The sequence below is a fragment of the Hemiscyllium ocellatum genome, chromosome 12 (genome assembly GCF_020745735.1).
Source record: "Hemiscyllium ocellatum isolate sHemOce1 chromosome 12, sHemOce1.pat.X.cur, whole genome shotgun sequence".
Lineage (NCBI taxonomy): Eukaryota > Metazoa > Chordata > Chondrichthyes > Orectolobiformes > Hemiscylliidae > Hemiscyllium > Hemiscyllium ocellatum.
The window spans coordinates 102,141,006-102,158,921 of record NC_083412.1 but is presented as its reverse complement, the minus strand read 5'-3'; the positions used below and the strand labels follow the sequence as shown (position 1 = coordinate 102,158,921).

The window sequence follows — 17,916 nt, the reverse complement described above, 5'->3', positions numbered from 1 at the left end:
AACGGGTGCTGGTCATTGAGACAGAACACTGAAGACCTCTTAGGCACGTTGATGATGGTAGCTGCCTTGAAGCACGTTGGAACTATAGCACATCTCAGGGAGATGCGAACATCCACCAGTACATCAGAGCATCCTCTGAGCACTCTGCCAAGGATGTTATCTGGTCCAGCAGCCTTATTTGAGTTGACTCTGCATAGGGTTTTCCTCACGTCAACTATGGTAAGGCACAGCACCTGGTCATTGGGAGGGGGACGAGAGACTTAACATTCTAAAAGACGAGAGAGTAAACAAACAATCCAGGTCTTTCAATTTCAGTTACATCACAATGTTAACTTTTGCTATAAATTTTGTGTCCTACGATCTTATTCTCCACAACCACCTGATGAAGGAGCAGCGCTCTGAAAGCAAGTGCTTCCAATTAAACCTGTTGGACTATAACCTGGTGTTGTGTGATTTTTAATTTTGTGCACCCCAGTCCAACACCGGCATCTTCAAATCGCTGGGGGTGTTGGACTTCCTCACCGCCATGTCATTTCGTGCCTCATACCGTGCATCGAGGTTGTTCAACACATCCGGGATCGAGGCATCACCAGCCCAAGCAAGCAATGCTGTTCGGTGGTTGGTGATGGCCTGGATGCCCTTCCACATGCTCAGTGTATCGCTGCTGTCCTGAAAGTGGCTGTGCATTCTCTGTGCGTGTGCACACTTTGCCTCTTTGATGGCCTAGGTCAGGTTGGCACTCGCTGTTGTTAGGGCTGCCTTATCATCTGCTCTGAAGGTGGAATCATGGGTCCTCAGCAGCGCACACACCTTTGTGGTAATCCACGGCTTCTGGTTGGGGTGAGAAATGATGGTCTTGGGCACAGTGATGTCAGCAACACACTTGCTAATATAGCAAATCATCAATGCCGTGTACTCGCTTAAGTTGATAGAATCACCATCAGTTGCCGGCTCCATGAACCCGTGGCAGTCAGTGCGCTTAAAGAGCAGAAATGGCTCCTGCCAGCCAGGTTTTCACCTACTTCTGAACCGGTCTGACACACCTGACGAGCGGTCTGTATGCTGGGATTAGAACAACAGATGTGGTCTGAGGAGCCGAGGTGGGGCCGGGCCTCTGTCCTGTATGTGTTGGGGATGTCTGTGTCAACAAGATCCAGTGTTTGCCCCACTCTCGTCGCAAAGTCTGCATACTGATGGAATTTAGAGAGCGCAAGTTGAAATCTCCAGCAACAATAAACAGGCCATCGGGGTGTGCATTCTGCAGTGTGCTAATGGCCCCAAACAGTTCACAGAGTGCCTCCTTAGCACTGGCACTGGGAGGAGTATACACACCGACTACAAGGAAAGCGGTGAATTGCCGTGGCAAATAGAAAGGTCTGCATCTAACAGTCATAAACGCCACCAGTGATGAGCAGTAACTGGAGGTTAGCACAGAGTCTTTGCACTATTCTGTGTTGATGTAGACACATCGAGCTCCACCGCACAGAGCTGCATTTCTGTCAGTGCCAAACAAGGTGAGCCTGTCCACCGGGATAGCGGTGTCTGAAACTCTGTTGCTAATCCATGTTTCCATGAAAACAAGGACTCAACAGTCTCTGAACACAAGCCGAGACTCCTGCTGCAATTGGATGCAGTGCAGTTTATCGTCCAGGGAGCAGACACTGGAGAGCAGAACGGAAGGTAGAGCTGGCCGGCTAGGGTTTGTTTTTAGCTTGGCATGAACTCCTACACGTTTACACCGCTTCTGGTAACTCAACACCCGGTTACCGGCATCAGGCGAGGCCGAGGACTGAAGGCCTGGTCTCTGCAGCAAGCAGGATAGCGTAGCTCCTTCAGCAGCTCTCCATGCAGGTTCATTCTCAGCTGGTTCCTGGACTGTAGCAGTGTCTGTAAAAACTGGGTTTCCTGTTTCTCCTGTGCCTGAAATTAAGTAGCTCTCAGTTGGGAGAGGCCACTGTAAGCTGCTGCCACACTGCCATCTTGTTCCATCGCAATATGTGTCGCAAAGTTTGAAGCTCAGACTCCAGCTCATTGACTCTGAGCTGTAATCTTTACAGCGACCAACATTTATTACAGACATGGTCACTGGGAACCATGATGGGGTCCACCAGCTCCCAAATCATGCAGAAACAATACATTACTTGACCCTCCACCCTTATTTTATTTAATTGGTTTTGTATTTTAAAAATTTTTTAAATCTTTTCTGTGTCTTTGCTTATGCAAGTTGTAACCAATAAATAAGTTGCAACCAAGAAAGTAACAAGATTCAATTAACAGATTCAAATTTTGCAGACCCCTTATTAGCCAATCAAATTACAGCCCTTCCAGCGGTGTCACTTTTCAGCTTCTCCTCAGTCAGATTCTAGTGAGTGACAGATGGAGAAGGAATAATGTGAAAGGCACCCATAACATAAATCATTACAGCAGAGCAGCAGGCCCTTCAACCAACCATGTCTATTCGTGCCATTCTAAACTTATCAAATTTGCCTGTAAGTGCTTTATATCCTTCTATTCACTGTCTGTTCATCTATCTGTCTAAATACTTCTTAAATATTACCATCGTATCTCCTTCTACCGCATCCCCTGGCGTCACCTTCTAGTCACCTATCATTCTCCATGTTAAACAAAACTTTCCTCACACATCTCCTTTAAACATTCACTCTCTCACCTGAAACCTATGACCCCTAGCATTTGACATTTCCACCCTGGGAAAAAAGACTCAGAGTATCCACTCTATCCACGTCTCTCACAATTATCAATACATCTGCAGCATTCGATAGCATCACAGGTAACCTGGCACAGCCTCCTCAGCACAGAGCTGAAGAGAAGTCTTGCTCATCCAACACCGGATATTGGTTTGACAAGTGGATGTGCCATGAAAGGATCTGAATGAATGACCCACAGGATTAACTGAGTATTATGGCTCACATACCTGTTACAACTTGAGTAGGGTTCACTGTCGTCACTGTGACATTTCCCTGCTGCAAAGCTGAGGCAGGAACGACAATGCCCTGAGGACTGATGGTGCCAGGTAAGGTGGTGATGGTTGTGTTCTGTACAGGAAGCTGGTGAAGAACATTTTCACAAAAGAATGATAAAAAGAAACATTGGTCATTAATTTCACTTTGATTCTTCTTTAATCCATTGTTTTGTGTCACATTTTGAAGATTTCTGACTTTTTATTTGTCACCGGATGTGCATATCACTGGCGTGGACAAAATTTATTGTCCATCTCGAATAGCTTAGGGGAAGGTGATGGTGAGCAGCCTTCTTAAACCAAGTGAAAAATCACACAACACCAGGTTATAGTCCAACAGGTTTAATTGGAAGAACACTAGTTTTCGGAGCGACGCTCCTTCATCAGGTGATTGTGGAGGGCTCGATTGTAACACAGAATTTATAGCTATAACCTGGTGTGGTGTGATTTTTAACTGTGTACACCCAGTCCAACACCGGCATCTCCACATCATTCTTAAACCACTGCAGCCCCATTGAGCTGTACAGCAGAGAGAAAGGTCCTTTGGCTCACCATATCTGGCCAATGAATAGATATCAAACTACAAGAAAATGAGGACCGCAGATGATGGAGATCAGAGTCAAAGCGTGTAGTGCCTGACCTGCTGTGCTTTTCCAGCACCACACTTTTTGACTCTGATCTGCAGCTCTCACTTTCGCTCACGTTCTTCTGATAATATGTTGACCACAACTGCATACATTTTTCCATCTGTGGTCTAATCTATGTTTTAGAAAGGGTAACATGACTTCCTTACTCCTCTATTCTACGCCCAGCTCATGAAGGCAAGCATCCTGTAAATCTTTCTTCGTCACCTTGTCTCCCTGTGCTGACACCTTCAGGCACCTATGAACTTGTACACCAAGATCCCTTTGTTCCTCAATACTCCCTGGGGATCTCTCATTCATTGTGTGTATCATTCCCTTGTTAGACCTCCCAAAATCCATCACCTAACTAAGATGATCCAGGAGGGGACATGAGAAGTCGTTGGCAGATAGCATCAAGGAAAACCCTGAACCTTTCTATAGGTATATCAGGAATAAAGGATGACTAGAGTAGGATTAGGGACAATCAAGGGCAGTAGTGGGAGGTTGTGCGTGGTGTCAGAGGAGATAGGAAAAGCGCTAAATGAATATATTTCGTCGGTACTTATCGGGAAAAAGACAATGTTGTCGAGGAGAATTATGAGATACAGGCTATGAGACTAACCGGGATTGAGGTTCACAAGGAAGAGGTGTTAGTAATTCTGGAAAGTGTGAAAATAGTAAGTCCCTTGGGCTGGATGGGATTTATCCTAGAATTCTCTGGGAAGCCAGGGAGGAGATTGCAGAGCCTTTGGCTTTGATCTTTATGTCATCATTGTCTACAAGAATAGTGCCAGAAGACTGGAGGAAAGCAAATGTTGTTCCCTTGTTCAAGAAGGGGAGTAGAGACAACCTTGGTAATTATAGACCAATGAGCCTTACTTTGGTTGTGGGTCAGGAGTGGGAAAAGGTTATAAGAGATAGGATTTATAATCACCTAGAAAGGAACAAGTTGATTAGAGATAGTAACACAGTTTTGTGAAGAGTATGTTGTGCCTCACAAAACTTGTTGAGCTTTTTGAGAAGGTGACCAAGCAGGTGGATGAGGATAAAGCGATTGATGTGGTGTACATGGATTTTATTTCATTCCTGATGAAGGGCTTATGCCCGAAACGTCAAATTTCCTGTTCCATGGATGCTGCCTGACCTGCTGCGCTTTTCCAGCAACACATTTTCAGCTACCTGGATTTCAGTAAGGCATTTGATAAGGTACCCCAATGGTAGGTTATTGCACAAAATACAGAGGCATGGGATTGAGGGTGGTTTAGCGGTTTGGATCAGAAATTGGCTAGCTGAAAGAAGACCGAGAGTAATGGTTGATGGGAAATGTTCATCCTGAAGTTCAGTTACTCGTGGTGTCCCGCAAGGATCTGTTTTGGGTCCACTGCTACTTGCCATTTTGATAAATGACCTGGAAGAAGGCATAGAAGGATGGGTTAGTAAATTTGCAGATGACATTACATTAGTGGAGTTGTGGACTGTGCCGAAGGGCGTTGCAGGTTACAAAGAGACATAGATAAGCTGCAGAGCTGGGCTGAGAGATGGCAAATAGAATTAATGTGGAAAAGGGTGACTTGACTCACTTTGGAAGGAGCAACAGCAATAAGGAGTGCTGGGCAAATGGTAAGATTCTTGGCAGTGTCGACGAGCAGAGAGATCTCGTTTTCCATGAACATAGATCCCTGAAAGTTGCCACCCAGGTTGATAGGGTTGTTAAGAAAACATAGTGTTTTAGCTTTTATTGGTAGAGGGATTGTGTTTCAGAGCCATAACATAGCTTAGTAAGGTAACGAGTTTATTTTTTATTCCTTATTTTTTCAACAATCTCTTTGGGAATTTAGAATAGTGGGAATGAAGGTGACGGCAGTTGAATGTTCCTCCTGAAGAATATGGGAGGTAAGGGTCACCACTAGTGTCCTTGCTGACTACATCTGCAGGAAGTGTACCCATATCCAGCTCCTCGAAAACCACATTCGGGAGTTGGAGCTGGATGAACTTCAGGTCATTCGGGAGGCAGAGGGAGTTATTGAGAGGAGTTACAGGGAGGTGGTCACTCCTAAGGTACAAGAAAAAGGCAGCTGGGTTACAGTCAGGGAATGGAAAGGGAACCGGCAGGCAGAGCTAGGATGGAAGCTTAGGGCTAGGACGAACAGAGTTGTTGTCTCTGGTTTGTTGCGCGTGCCATGTGCTAGTGAGGCGAGGAATAGTGAGCGAGAGGAGTTGAACACGTGGCTACAGGGATGGTGCAGGAGGGAGGGTTTTGGGATTCTTGGATAATTGGGGTTCTTTCTGGGGTAGTTGGGACCTCTATAAGTAGGATGGTCTTCATCTGAACCAGAGGGGCACCAATATCTTGGAGGGGGAGTGGGGGGATTCGCTAAGGCTATTGGGGTGGGTTTAAACTAATCCAGCAGGGGGATGGGAACCAAAATTGTAGTTCAAGTATAGAAAAGGTTGAGAGTAGGGAGGTCCGAAATCAAGTTTCAGGATGCAAGAGTGCACCGGCAAGCAGTAAGTTGGTTTGAAGTGTGTCTACTTCAACACCAGGAGCATCCGGAATAAGGTGGGTGAACTTGCAGCATGGGTTGGTACCTGGGACTTCGATGTTGTGGCCATTTCGGAGACATGGATAGAGCAGGGACAGGAATGGTTGTTGCAAGTTCCAGGATTTAGATGTGACAGTAATAACAGAGAAGATGGTAAAAGAGAGGGGTGGGGGGGAGGTGTGGCATTGTTGGTCAAGGACAGTATTACAGTTGCAGAAAGGATGTTTGGGGACTCGTCAACTGAGGTAGTATGGGCTAAGGTTAGAAACAGGAAAGGACGGATCACCCTGTTAGGGCTTTTCTATAGGCCTCCGAATAGTTCCAGAGATGTAGAGGAAAGGATAGCAATAGGAGTGAGAGAGACAGGGTAGTTGTCATGAGGGACTTCAACTTTCTAAATATTGACTGAGAACATTATAGTACGAGTACTATAGATGGGTCAGTTTTTGTCCAGTGTGTGCAGGAGGGCTTCCTGACATAGTATGTAGACAGGCCAACAAGGGGCGAAGCCACATTAGATTTGGTACTGGGTAATGAGCCCGGCCAGGTGTTAGACTTGGAACTAGGTGAGCCCTTTGGTGATCACAATCACAATTCTGTTATGCTTACTTTAGTGACAAAAAGGGATAGGTGTATACCACTGGGCAAGAGTTACAGCTGGGGGAAAGGCAATTACGATGAGGCAAGATTTAGGAAGCATAGGATGGGGAAAGAAACTGCAGGGGATGGGCACATTTGAAATGTGGAGCTTATTCAAGGAAAAGCTCCTGTGTGTCCCAGATAAGTATCTACCTGTCAGGCAAGGAGGAAGCTGTAGAGCGGGGGAGCCATGGTTTACGAAGGAACTGGAATCTCTGGTCAAGAGGAAGAAGGCGGCTTATGTTAGGATGAGATGTGAAGGCTCAGTTAGTTCGCTTCTTGAGGGTCACTCGGTAGCCAGGAAAGACCGAAAGAGAGCGCTCAGAAGAGCCAGGAGGAGACATGAGAAGGTGTTGGCGGAAAGGATCAGGATAAACCCTAAGGCTTTCTATTGGTATTTAAGGAATAAAAGAATGACGAGAGTAAGATTAGGGCCAATCAAGGATAATAGTGGGAAGTTGTGTGTGAAGTCAGAGGAGATATTCACTTAATGAATATTTTTGACAGTATTCACTCTAGAAAACAACAATGTTGTCGAGGAGAATACTGAGATACAGGCTACTAGACGAGATGGGATTGAGGTTCACAAGGAAGAGGTATTAGAAATCCTGCAGAGTGTGAAAATAGATAAGTCCCCTGGGCCAGATGGGATTTATCCTAGGATCCTCTGGGAAGCCAGGGAGGAGATTGCCGAGCCTTTGGCATTGATCTTTAAATCATCATTGTCTACAGGAATAGTGCCAGAAGACTGGAAGAAAGCAAATGTCGTTCCCCTGTTCAAGAAGGGAAGTAGAGATAACCCAGGTAATTACAGACCAGTGAGCCTTACTTCAGTTGTTGGTAAAGTGTTGGAAAAGGTTATAAGAGATAGGATTTATAATCATCTAGAAAATAATAATTTGATTAGGGATAGTCAGCACGGTTTTGTGAAGGGTAGGTCATGCCTCACAAACCTTATTGAGTTCTTTGAGAAGGTGACCAAACAGGTAGATGAGAGTGAACCGGTTGATGTGGTGTATATGGATTTCAGCAAGGTGCTCGGTAAGGTTCCCCACAGTCGGCTATTGTACAAAATGTGGAGGAATGGGATTGTGGGAGATATAGCAGTTTGGATCAGTAATTGGCTCGCTGAAAGAAGACAGAGGGTGGTGATTGATGAGAAACGTTCATCCTGGAGTCCAGTTACTAGTGGTGTACTCAAAGGTCGGTGTTGGGTCCATTGCTGTTCATCATTTTTATAAATGACCTGGATGAGGGCAGAGAAGGGTGGGTTAGTAACTTTGCAGACAACACTAAGGTCGGTGGAGTTGTGGATAGTGACGAAGGATGTTGTAGGTTACAGAGAGACATAAATAAGCTGCAGAGCTGGGCTGAGAGCTGGCAAATGGAATTTAATGCGGACAAGTGTGAGGTGATTCACTTTGGTCGGAGTAATCGGAATACAAAGTACTGGGCTAATGGTAAGATTCTTGCTAGTGTAGATGAGCAGAGAGATCTCGGTGTCCAGGTACACAGATCCTTGAAAGTTGCCACCCAGGTTGACAGGGCTGTTAAGAAGACATACAGTGTTTTAGCTTTTATTAATAGAAGGATCAAATTCCGGAACCATGAGATTATGCTACAGCTATATAAAACTCTGGTGCAGCCGCACTTGGAGTACTGTGTACAGTTCTGGTCTCTACATTGAAAGGAGGATGTGGAAGCTTTGGAAAGGGTGCAGAGGAGATTTACTAGGATGTTGCCTGGTATGGAGAGAAGGTTTTACGAGGAAAGGCTGAGGGACTTGAGGTTGTTTTCATTAGAGAGAAGAAGGTTGAGAGGTGACTTAATAGCGACATATAAGATAATCAGAGGGTTAAATAGGGTGGACAGGGACAGCCTTTTTCCAAGTATGGTGACGGCGAGCACAAGGGGGCATAGCTTTAAATTGAGGGGCGATAGATATGAAACAGATGTCAGAGGTAGTTTCTTTACTCAGAGAGTAGTAAGGGTATGGAATGCTTTGCCTGCAACTGTAGTAGATTCGCCAACTTTAAGTACATTTAAGTCGTCATTGGACAAGCATATGGACGTACATGGAATAGCGTAGGTGGGATGGGCTTCAGATTGGTATGACAGGTCGGTGTAACATTGAGGGCCGAAGGGCCTGTAACTGCGCTGTTACTTTCTATGTCATATTGCAGCTGTACAAAATACTGGTGTGGCTGCATTTGGGTATTGTGTACAGTTTTGGTCACCACATTAGGAAGTGGAAGCTTCAGAGAGGATTCAGAGGTGATTTATAGGATGTTGCCTGGTATGGAGGGAAGGTCTTATGAGGAAAGACTGAGGGAATTGATGCGGTTTTCATTAGAGAGAAGAAGGTTGAGAGGTGACTTAATTGAGACAGAAAAGATAATCAGAGGGTTAGATAGGGTGGACAGTGAGAGTCGTTTCCCTTGGGTGGTGATGGCTAACATGAGGGGACATAGCTTTAAATTGAGGGGTGATAGATATAAGACAGATGTCAGAGGTAGTTTCTTTACTCAGAGTAGTAGGGGAGTGGAACACCTTGCCTGCAACAGTAGTAGACTCGCCAACTTTCAGGTAATTTAAATGGTCACTAGACAAACATATGGATGAAAATGGAATAGTGTAGGATAGATAGCGTTCAGATTGGTTCCACAGGTCGGTGCAACACTGAGGGCTGAAGGCCTGGATTGCGCTGTAAAGTTCTATGTTTGCCCTTATCAGATGGAACTAAATTCCATCTGCCATTGCTCTGCTGGGATTTACCAGCTGATTAATATCAGCCCATAGCCTGAGATCATCCTCTTGTTATCAATAACAATTTTCATTTCATCTGCAAACATACTAATTACACCTGCTACATTCATATCCAAATCATTCACTGACATAACAATCAGCGTGGGACCCAGCACTGACTCCTGTGGTTCACCGCAGGTCACAGGCATCCAATCACAAAAACAACCCCCCACCATCACTTTTTGCCCCTTATTGGTAGCTAATTTCGGATCCAGTTGCCAACTTGGCTTAGACCCCATGGGTTCCTTACAGGACTGAGAGAGCCTGGAACACACTGCCAGAAGAGGTGGCGGAAGCAGACACGTTGGCGGCATTTACAAGGCATCTGGATGGTTACATGATTAGGGAGGGAATAGAGGGATATGGACTGAACAAGGGCAAAAAGTTTGTTTTTTGGTTTAGTCAGGGCATGATGATTGGCAGAGGCTTGGAGGGCTGAAGGGCCTGTTCCTGCACTGTACTTCTCTTTTATTTTTTGTTCTGTTTAGCACTCCTGTCGGACTGCATTTGGAATATTGAGAGAAGGTTTGGTCCCATATCCAAGGAAGGATGTATAAGCATTGGATGAGTCCAGAGGGGGTTTACAAATATGGTCCCAGGGATGAAGGACTTATCATACAAGGCGCAGTTAAGGACTTTGTATGTAATTTGTCCCACTCCTGCTCCCTCACCATAGCTCCGTACATTGTCCCTTTTAAGTATTTATCAAATTCCCTATAAAAAGTTACTACTGAAGATATCTCCATCATGTGTTTTTTTAATCATGATAGTATTCGTAAAGAAAATGTTTATCTTCCTTCTCTTTTTTTATGCCAATTAGGTTAAATCAATATTCTCTGATTATGAACCAGGTCAACGAAAACATTCGCAATCCTTTTGCACTCTGTCAAACCAAGTCATTATTATTCTGAATAGTTCAATTATATCATTGTTTAATCGTCTCTGCCGCAAAGAAAACAAGCCTTGTCTTTTTCATCTCTTTACAAACTGAAATACCTTACTTAAAGGCAAACCATGTCTGAAACCTCATCATATTTGATAGCTATAAGAGTGTCAGTTTAAAGAAAGGAATGGGTGGCTGCAAGATTAGTGCAGTGGAAGAGAGCTCCAGCATTGGAGAAAGACTGTAACACTGGGGTGGTCTACACCTGAACCTTGCTGGTGGCCAGTCTTCTGAAGAGCCAAATGACTAGGGGTGCAGACACGGCTTTAAACTAAATAGAAAAAGTAAGGGATTAAATCTGGGAGATGTGGAAGATCAAAGAGTAGAGATGATGCAAGAGAGAAAGGTATTAATATGGAAAATGATAAATAAACCACAACAGATTTGTACTCTCTGTTCCTTCCAAAAAGAAAATCAATAAATAAGGCTTGAGGTTACAACCTAATAAAAGACCTAAACTAAAGGCATGCACATAATATTCAAAACAAACCAGCCAAGCTATTGGCACAAACAGAAATAAATCAGCATGATCTAAGAGCCACTGCAGAGACATACACGTCTGCAGAATGCCATAGATTGGGATCTGTATATTGAGGATACAAGAAGTTAGGAAGTATAGGAAACCAGGAAAAGGTGGATGGGCAACTCTGTTAATAAAGGATATGATTAGTCCAGTTGAGAGAGTTAGCGCAAGTTCAAGAAACTATAATGCGGTACTTTAAGGAGAGATGAGAAGTAATAAAGGCAAAAAAGTCATTTGTGGGAGGAGCTTTACAGATGTCCTAACAATAGCCACATGATCGGATGAAGTATAAAGGAAGAAATACGAGAGCTTGTCAGAAAGTTATGGTGAGAATCATGGGGGTGTTTTAAACTAGAAAAATCAAATGGGCAAAGGTTGCATTTGATGAGGAGTTCAGAGAACGTTCTCAAGATAGTTTCTTAGAACAGCAAATGCTGCATCAAACAGAGAATCTACCTAGAAATATAAAAACGGATAGTGAGAGTTTCTCAGAGTATTTAAAAAGAATAAAGTGAGCATTAATCCAGTAGAAATTGAGTGTGGAGAATTACCAACAGCAAATAAGCAGATGGTACATGATTTGAACAGGTATGTGCATGAGTCCCTACTATAATGGAAACAAGTAAAATCCCAGAAATACCTACAAATTAGGAAGTGGAAAGGGAAGAAGGTACTCAAGAAAATTACAAATTCTGGGGAGGTGGTATCAACAAGTTATTAAAAACATTGTGGCAGGGCACTTAGAACAATTCAAGGTAATCTGGCAGAGTCAAGATAGTTCTGTGAAAGGGGAATCATGGGTTCAACCAAGTTATGGGAATTCTTTGAAGAAGGAATGTATGCTGTGGATAAGGGGAAACCATACTGGACTTTGATTTTCAGAAGACAATTCATAAGCTGCTACATCAAAAGTTACTGCAGAACTACAAGCTCATGGTGTAAGGGGCAGCGTGTTGGCATGGACAGAAGATTGCTTCCTGTTAGCTGGCACAGGGTAAGCATAAACGGTTAGCAAATGCACTGGGTGATGTGGAAATACTTACAAATATTTACACCTTATGTAAATAACTTGGATGATGGAACTGAAGGCATGGCTGGTAGATTTGCTGATGACACAAAGATAGGTAGGAACATAAATTATGAAGGAGATACAGAACAGAACAGGGGGCTGAGAGATAAATAAGGGTGGTGACATGGTTGGCGGGGCTGTGTTAAATGATGTCAGTGGGGACGGACTCCCACCCCAAACATTTCTGATAAAGGGCTTATGCCTGAAACATCGATTCTCCTGCTCCTCGGATGCTGCCTGACCTGCTGTGCTTTTCCAGCACACTTTTCGACTCGACATATCCCTGCATATTCATATGCTTATCCAAAAGTCCCTTAAATGCCCCTAATGTATCTGTTTCCACCACCACTCCTGGCAGCGCATTCCAGACTCCTACCACACCCTTTGCAAAGAACTTGCTATTTGCATCACCTTTGAACTTTCCCCCTCTTACCATAAATGCATGTCCTAATTTTAGACATTTCGGCTTTGGGAAAAGATTCTGACCATCAACCTTATCTCATAATTTTATAAACTTCTTTCAAATCTCCCCTCAGCCTCCGCCGCTCCAGAGAAAGCAACCGTAGTTTTTCTAGCCTCTCCTTATAGCTTGTATCCTCAAATCCAGGCAGCATCCTGGTAAACCTCTCCAAAGCCTCCACATCCTTCCTGTGATAGGGCCACTCAGAATTGAACTAAACAGATAGTATTAACCCTATACATGCCGGTCATTATTTTGTAAACCTGTACAAGGTCACCCTTCACCCTCCAACGCTCCAAGGAACATAGCCCCAGACTATTCAGCCTTCTCCTATAGCTCCAACCCTAACAACATCCTTGTAAACCTTTTCTGAACACTTTCAAGTTTCATTACATTCTTCCTATAGGAGGGAGACCAGAATTGCATGCAATATTCCAAAAATTGCTGAATCAATGTCTTGTATACAGCTACAACTCCTATACCCAAAGCTCTGACCAATAAGGGAAAGCATACCAAACAAATTCTTCACGATCCTTTCTACCCACAATCCACTTTCAATGAACTATGAAGCTGCACTCCAAGGTCTCTTTGTTCAGCAGTACTCGCCAGGACCGTACCATTAAATGTACAAGTCCTGCCCTGATTTGCCTTTCCAAAATGCAGCACCTCACATTTATCTAAATTAAACTCCATCGGCCACTCCTCAGCCCACTGGCCCATCTGATCAAGATATCATTGTATTCTGAGGTAACCTTCTTCACATATTATAAAAATGGTGAGAATTGCAGAGCTCTGAGATGCAGAGTGATCCTGGTGGCCTATGGCATGAATTGTAAAAGGCCAGGAAAAAGGTGCAACAAATAAGCAGAACGCTAATACAATGCTAACATATAATGCAAGGGAAATAAATACAAAAGTAGGGATGTTATACTTCAATTATTCAGGGCACTGGTGAGACCACAGCTAGAGTACTGTCTTCAGCATCAGTCTCTTTATTTAAGGAATGATGTAAATGTGCTGAAAGCAGTTCAAAGGAGGTTTACCAGATTAATACCTAGAATGGGTGGATTGTCTTCTGATGAAAGATTCAACAGACCAGGGTTGTATCTGTTACAGTTGAGGAAAGAGCCAGCTTGATTAAAATATTCCACATCTTGAGAGGTCTTGACAGAGTAGATGTGGAGATGATATTTCCATCTGTGGTCACTGTCTAAAAGGTAAGACATCACCCATAAAGATAGAAATGAGAACATTTTTCTCATGGAGGGAGTGAATCTTTGAAACGCTCTTCCACAAAAAATGCTGGAAGCAGTGTCTTTAAATATTTTTATGGCGGAGATGGATAGATTTCTGACAAGCAAGAGATGAAAGGTCTCCAGAGATCTGCAAGAAGTTGGAGTAATCAGATCAGCTATGATCTTATTGAATGGCAAGATACATGCAAAGGCCCGAGTGGCCTTCTCCTGCTCCTGATTCATTGTATGTCTAGTCCCCAAAGTTTAATATTGTCTGCTTCAGTTAAAGATCCTGCAATAGTAACAGCAATTTTCTGGATAATCATTTCCTTAATCAGTGATAAATGAAACACTGGCAAAACGTAAGATCTTAAGATAAGTTCCTAATGGTGGATTGTACAAGGGCAAAAAAACAGTTTATAGAGGAGACACCATTCATTACCTGTGTTTGAACAGATGCATAAGGACCTCCTGGATCACTGCTCAATAGGTTTTCGCTGTTCATTTTGGTTTTCAGACAAGCAATGTAACGGTTACAAAAATCTTTGCAGAGATCATTAACTTTCTCCAACTCCAAAAGATGAATACGTAACACTTGGATTGCTTTCACCATCTGTACAGTGTGAAAAGGAAAGATGAAATAAATAGTAGGAAGCACAATAAATCTGAGCCAGTCATAATTTATGTAAAGGTCTGTGAATACTTTCTAATTGGGACAAAATTAAATATCAGCTGCAATATTTACAAAATCTTCCAAGAAACTGCCTTCATATTTAGATTGCAGACAACCTACTTCTATGAAGCAATTACTGTCATTAACTCCTTATTACATCTCTCAGATGGAATGTTTTAAAGCCAAAACTCCCAAGTTGAAAGAGAATGGACAGATAGACAGATTTTTGTTTTGAAAAAGGGTATGAGTAGTCATGGTGGCTCAGTGGTTAGCACTGCTGCCTCATAGCACCAGGGACCCGGGTTCAACTCCAGCCTCGGGCAACTGTCTGTGTGGAGTTTGCACATTCTCGCCGTGTCTGTTTGAGTTTCCTCCTGGTGCTCGGGTTTCCTTCCACAATCCAACGATGTGCAGGTGAGGTGAATTGGCCATGCTAAAATGCCCATATTGTTCAGGGATGTGTCATTAGTCAGGGGTAAATATACGACAACACAGTAGAGGAATGCATCTGGGTAGATTACTCTTCAGCGTGTCGGTGTAGACTTGGTGGGCCAAAGGGCCTGTTTCCACGCTGTAGGGATTTTATGATTCTAGTCACTGAAGAGGATTCTATTAGATCCGTGATTAAGAGTAAATAGAGAAAGATTGTTTCCACTTTTGCAGATCTGTAAGGAGGAGGTGACAATGAATGTCTTCATGCAAAGTCATCAGAATATGTAATTCACCCTGAAACTGAGTCAATCATGGAATTTAAGAACAAGAAATGAAAGGGGATTAGAGTGGGCAGCATATTTTGGCCTGAAGTTCAAGGTTCACAATATGTCTGGAAAGGTTGATTAAAATATCTACGCAGTGTTGTGATTGCAGTTGAACAAAGATGAGAGGTTGAATGGTCTCAGTCTGTATCAAAAGTTCTGATTATTGAAGAAATTGTGCACTAATTAAAAATGTAAATTAAATGTACAATCATTCTTTTCTACTCCAGTTATTATTTATGTCAGTGAGGAGAGGAGTCAGTGTAATAACGAATAAAAGAGAAGTACAGCACAGGAACAGGCCCTTTTGCCCTCCAAGTCTGTGCCAATGATTATGCCATGAATAAATTAAAAACCAAGCCTCCTGCCCTTATCTGGCTTGTTTCCCCCTATTCCCTCCCTATTCATGTAATCATTCTGATGCCTCTTAAATGTAGTCAACATGCCTGCTTCCACCATCTTTTCTGGCAGTGCTTTCTAGGCTCCTATCACTCCCTGTAAAAAGTGAGGTCTGCAGATGCTGGAGATCAGAGCTGAAAATGTGTTGCTGGTTAAAGCACAGCAGGTCAGGCAGCATCCAAGGAACAGGAAATTCGACGTTTCGGGCCAGAGCCCTTCATCAGGAATGAGGACCTATCACTCCCTGCATGAAAAACTTCCCTTGTACAACTCCCATAAACACCCCCCACCCCCCAGCTCTCACCTTGAACCCGTGTCCCCCTGTAAATGAAACTTCAACCGTGGAAAAAAGCCTCTGACTATCCATTCTATCTATTCCTCTAATAATTTTGGAGATCTCTATCAGGTCTCCTCTTAGCCATCATCTCTCCAGTGAAAACAATCCTAGTCTTTTAAACCTTTCCTCAGCCATTGCCCTCAAGACCAGGCAATATCCTGTTGAACCTCCCTGCACTCTCTCCAAAGCTTCCACTTCCTTCTGGTAGTGTGGTGGACCAAAACTGCACACATTATTCCCAAAGTGGCCTAACAGGGGTCTTATACAGCTGCAACATGGCTTGTCAACTCTTGTACTCTACCCCTCCCCCCGGCCGATGAAGGTCATGTACCTTCTTAATAGTAATGTCACTAGTCTAATAAACAGAGGCCCAGGCTAATATTCTGGGGACTGGGGTCTCCCATGTTCAATACAAAGTAGCTCAGTAGCACTGCTATAAGAGAATAAGACCACAGATATATAAACAGAATTAGGCCATTCAGCCCATCGAGTCTGCTCTGCCATTCGATCATGGCTGATGTTTCTCACCTCATTCTCTTGCTTTTCCCCCATAACCTTTGATCCCCTTCCTAACCATGAACCTATCCGTCTCGATTTTAAATACACTCAGTGACTTGGCATCCACAGCCCTCTACAGCAATGGGTCCCACAGATTCATTACCCTCTGCTGAAGAAATTCCTCCTCAACTCAGTTCTAAAGGGTCATCCCTTCGCTGAGGCTGTGCTCTCAAGTTCTTGTCTCTCCTGGTGGTGGAAACAGCTTCTCCACATCCACTCTAACCAGGCCTGTTGGTATTCTGTAAGTTTCAATAAGATCCTCCCCTCCTCCTTCTAAACCTCACTAAGTACATCACCGAAACTTAGTGAAGACACTACTTCCTGAACTGGCTGAGTTCTAAAAGACATAACTGCCAGACTGGGTCCAACAAAAGGGAATAGCAGAATTAACCTCATCTCATGAATGTAAATTATGAATGCTTCGGTCTCCGACTGTATCGGGAGGAGAACCCACTGCACACTTCTTGTGGAAATGAAGCCACATATTCAAATTGAGGATACTCTGTGAAGCACCATCACTCCCACTGTGAAAAATGATACAGATTCAAATAGGCCTACCAACCCAAAAAAGTGCATTCATGAGGTGCTGTGGGCCAGCAGTAGCAGGACTGTACTCCAACACAATCTGCAACCTCATGGCCCAGTATTTATCCCACTCACATGCCAGGAGCAGTATCAGATATTTCTAAAAATATTACCCATCCCTAATTGCCCAAAGGGCAGTGAAGAGTCAACCACATTGCGGTGGGTCTGGAGTCATATATAGGCCAGGTTAGTGAATTAGATGGATTTTTTTCAACAATCAACAATAGATTTGTGGTGATCATTAGACTCTAAATCCAGATTTGTATAGAATTCAAATTCTATCATCTGCCATAGTGGGATTTGAACCCAGGCCCAGAACATTACTGGGTTTCTAGATGAACAGCCTAGTGATTATATCACTGGCCATGGCCAGACAGGTCTACCCACTCAAGAATGTGTTTCGAGATGGTAAGGACTGCAGATACTAGAAAGTCAGAGTCAATAAAGTATGCAGCTGGAAAAAGCACCGCAGGTCAGGCAGCATCAGAGGAGCAAGAGAGTCAACGTTTCAGGTTGGGATAGAAGAAACATGAGCATATTTCTATTAAGCATGAGTCCTAATGAAGGGTGCTGAACTGAAACATCGACTCTCCTGTTCCTCTGATGCTACTTGACCTGCTGTGCTTTTTCAAGCTCCACATTTTACCAACTCTAGGTTTCCATTAGTGGTTCATCCCAACCAAGCCTGTGCTGCACTGGGGCAGGAAGATCTTGGAGAGGCTCACGCTCCTCAGGGATGTAATCGCAGAAAGCCTTTGACGAGATCCCACACACCTACCTGAGGGACATATT

General features: G+C 43.7%; 1 protein-coding gene across 3 annotated transcripts in view; it reads right to left on the bottom strand.

Moving 5' to 3' along the window:
- pknox1.1 (pbx/knotted 1 homeobox 1.1) overlaps positions 1 to 17,916 on the bottom strand; it is a 103,636-nt gene that overhangs the window by 33,292 nt on the left and 52,428 nt on the right. For all 3 annotated transcript variants that reach the window (XM_060833889.1, XM_060833890.1, XM_060833891.1), the window contains 2 exons: positions 14,260 to 14,430; positions 2,933 to 3,065 (listed from right to left, as the gene is read on the bottom strand). In XM_060833889.1, the coding sequence (XP_060689872.1) occupies positions 2,933 to 3,065; positions 14,260 to 14,430 (304 nt within the window). The remainder of the gene's footprint in view (positions 1 to 2,932; positions 3,066 to 14,259; positions 14,431 to 17,916) is intronic.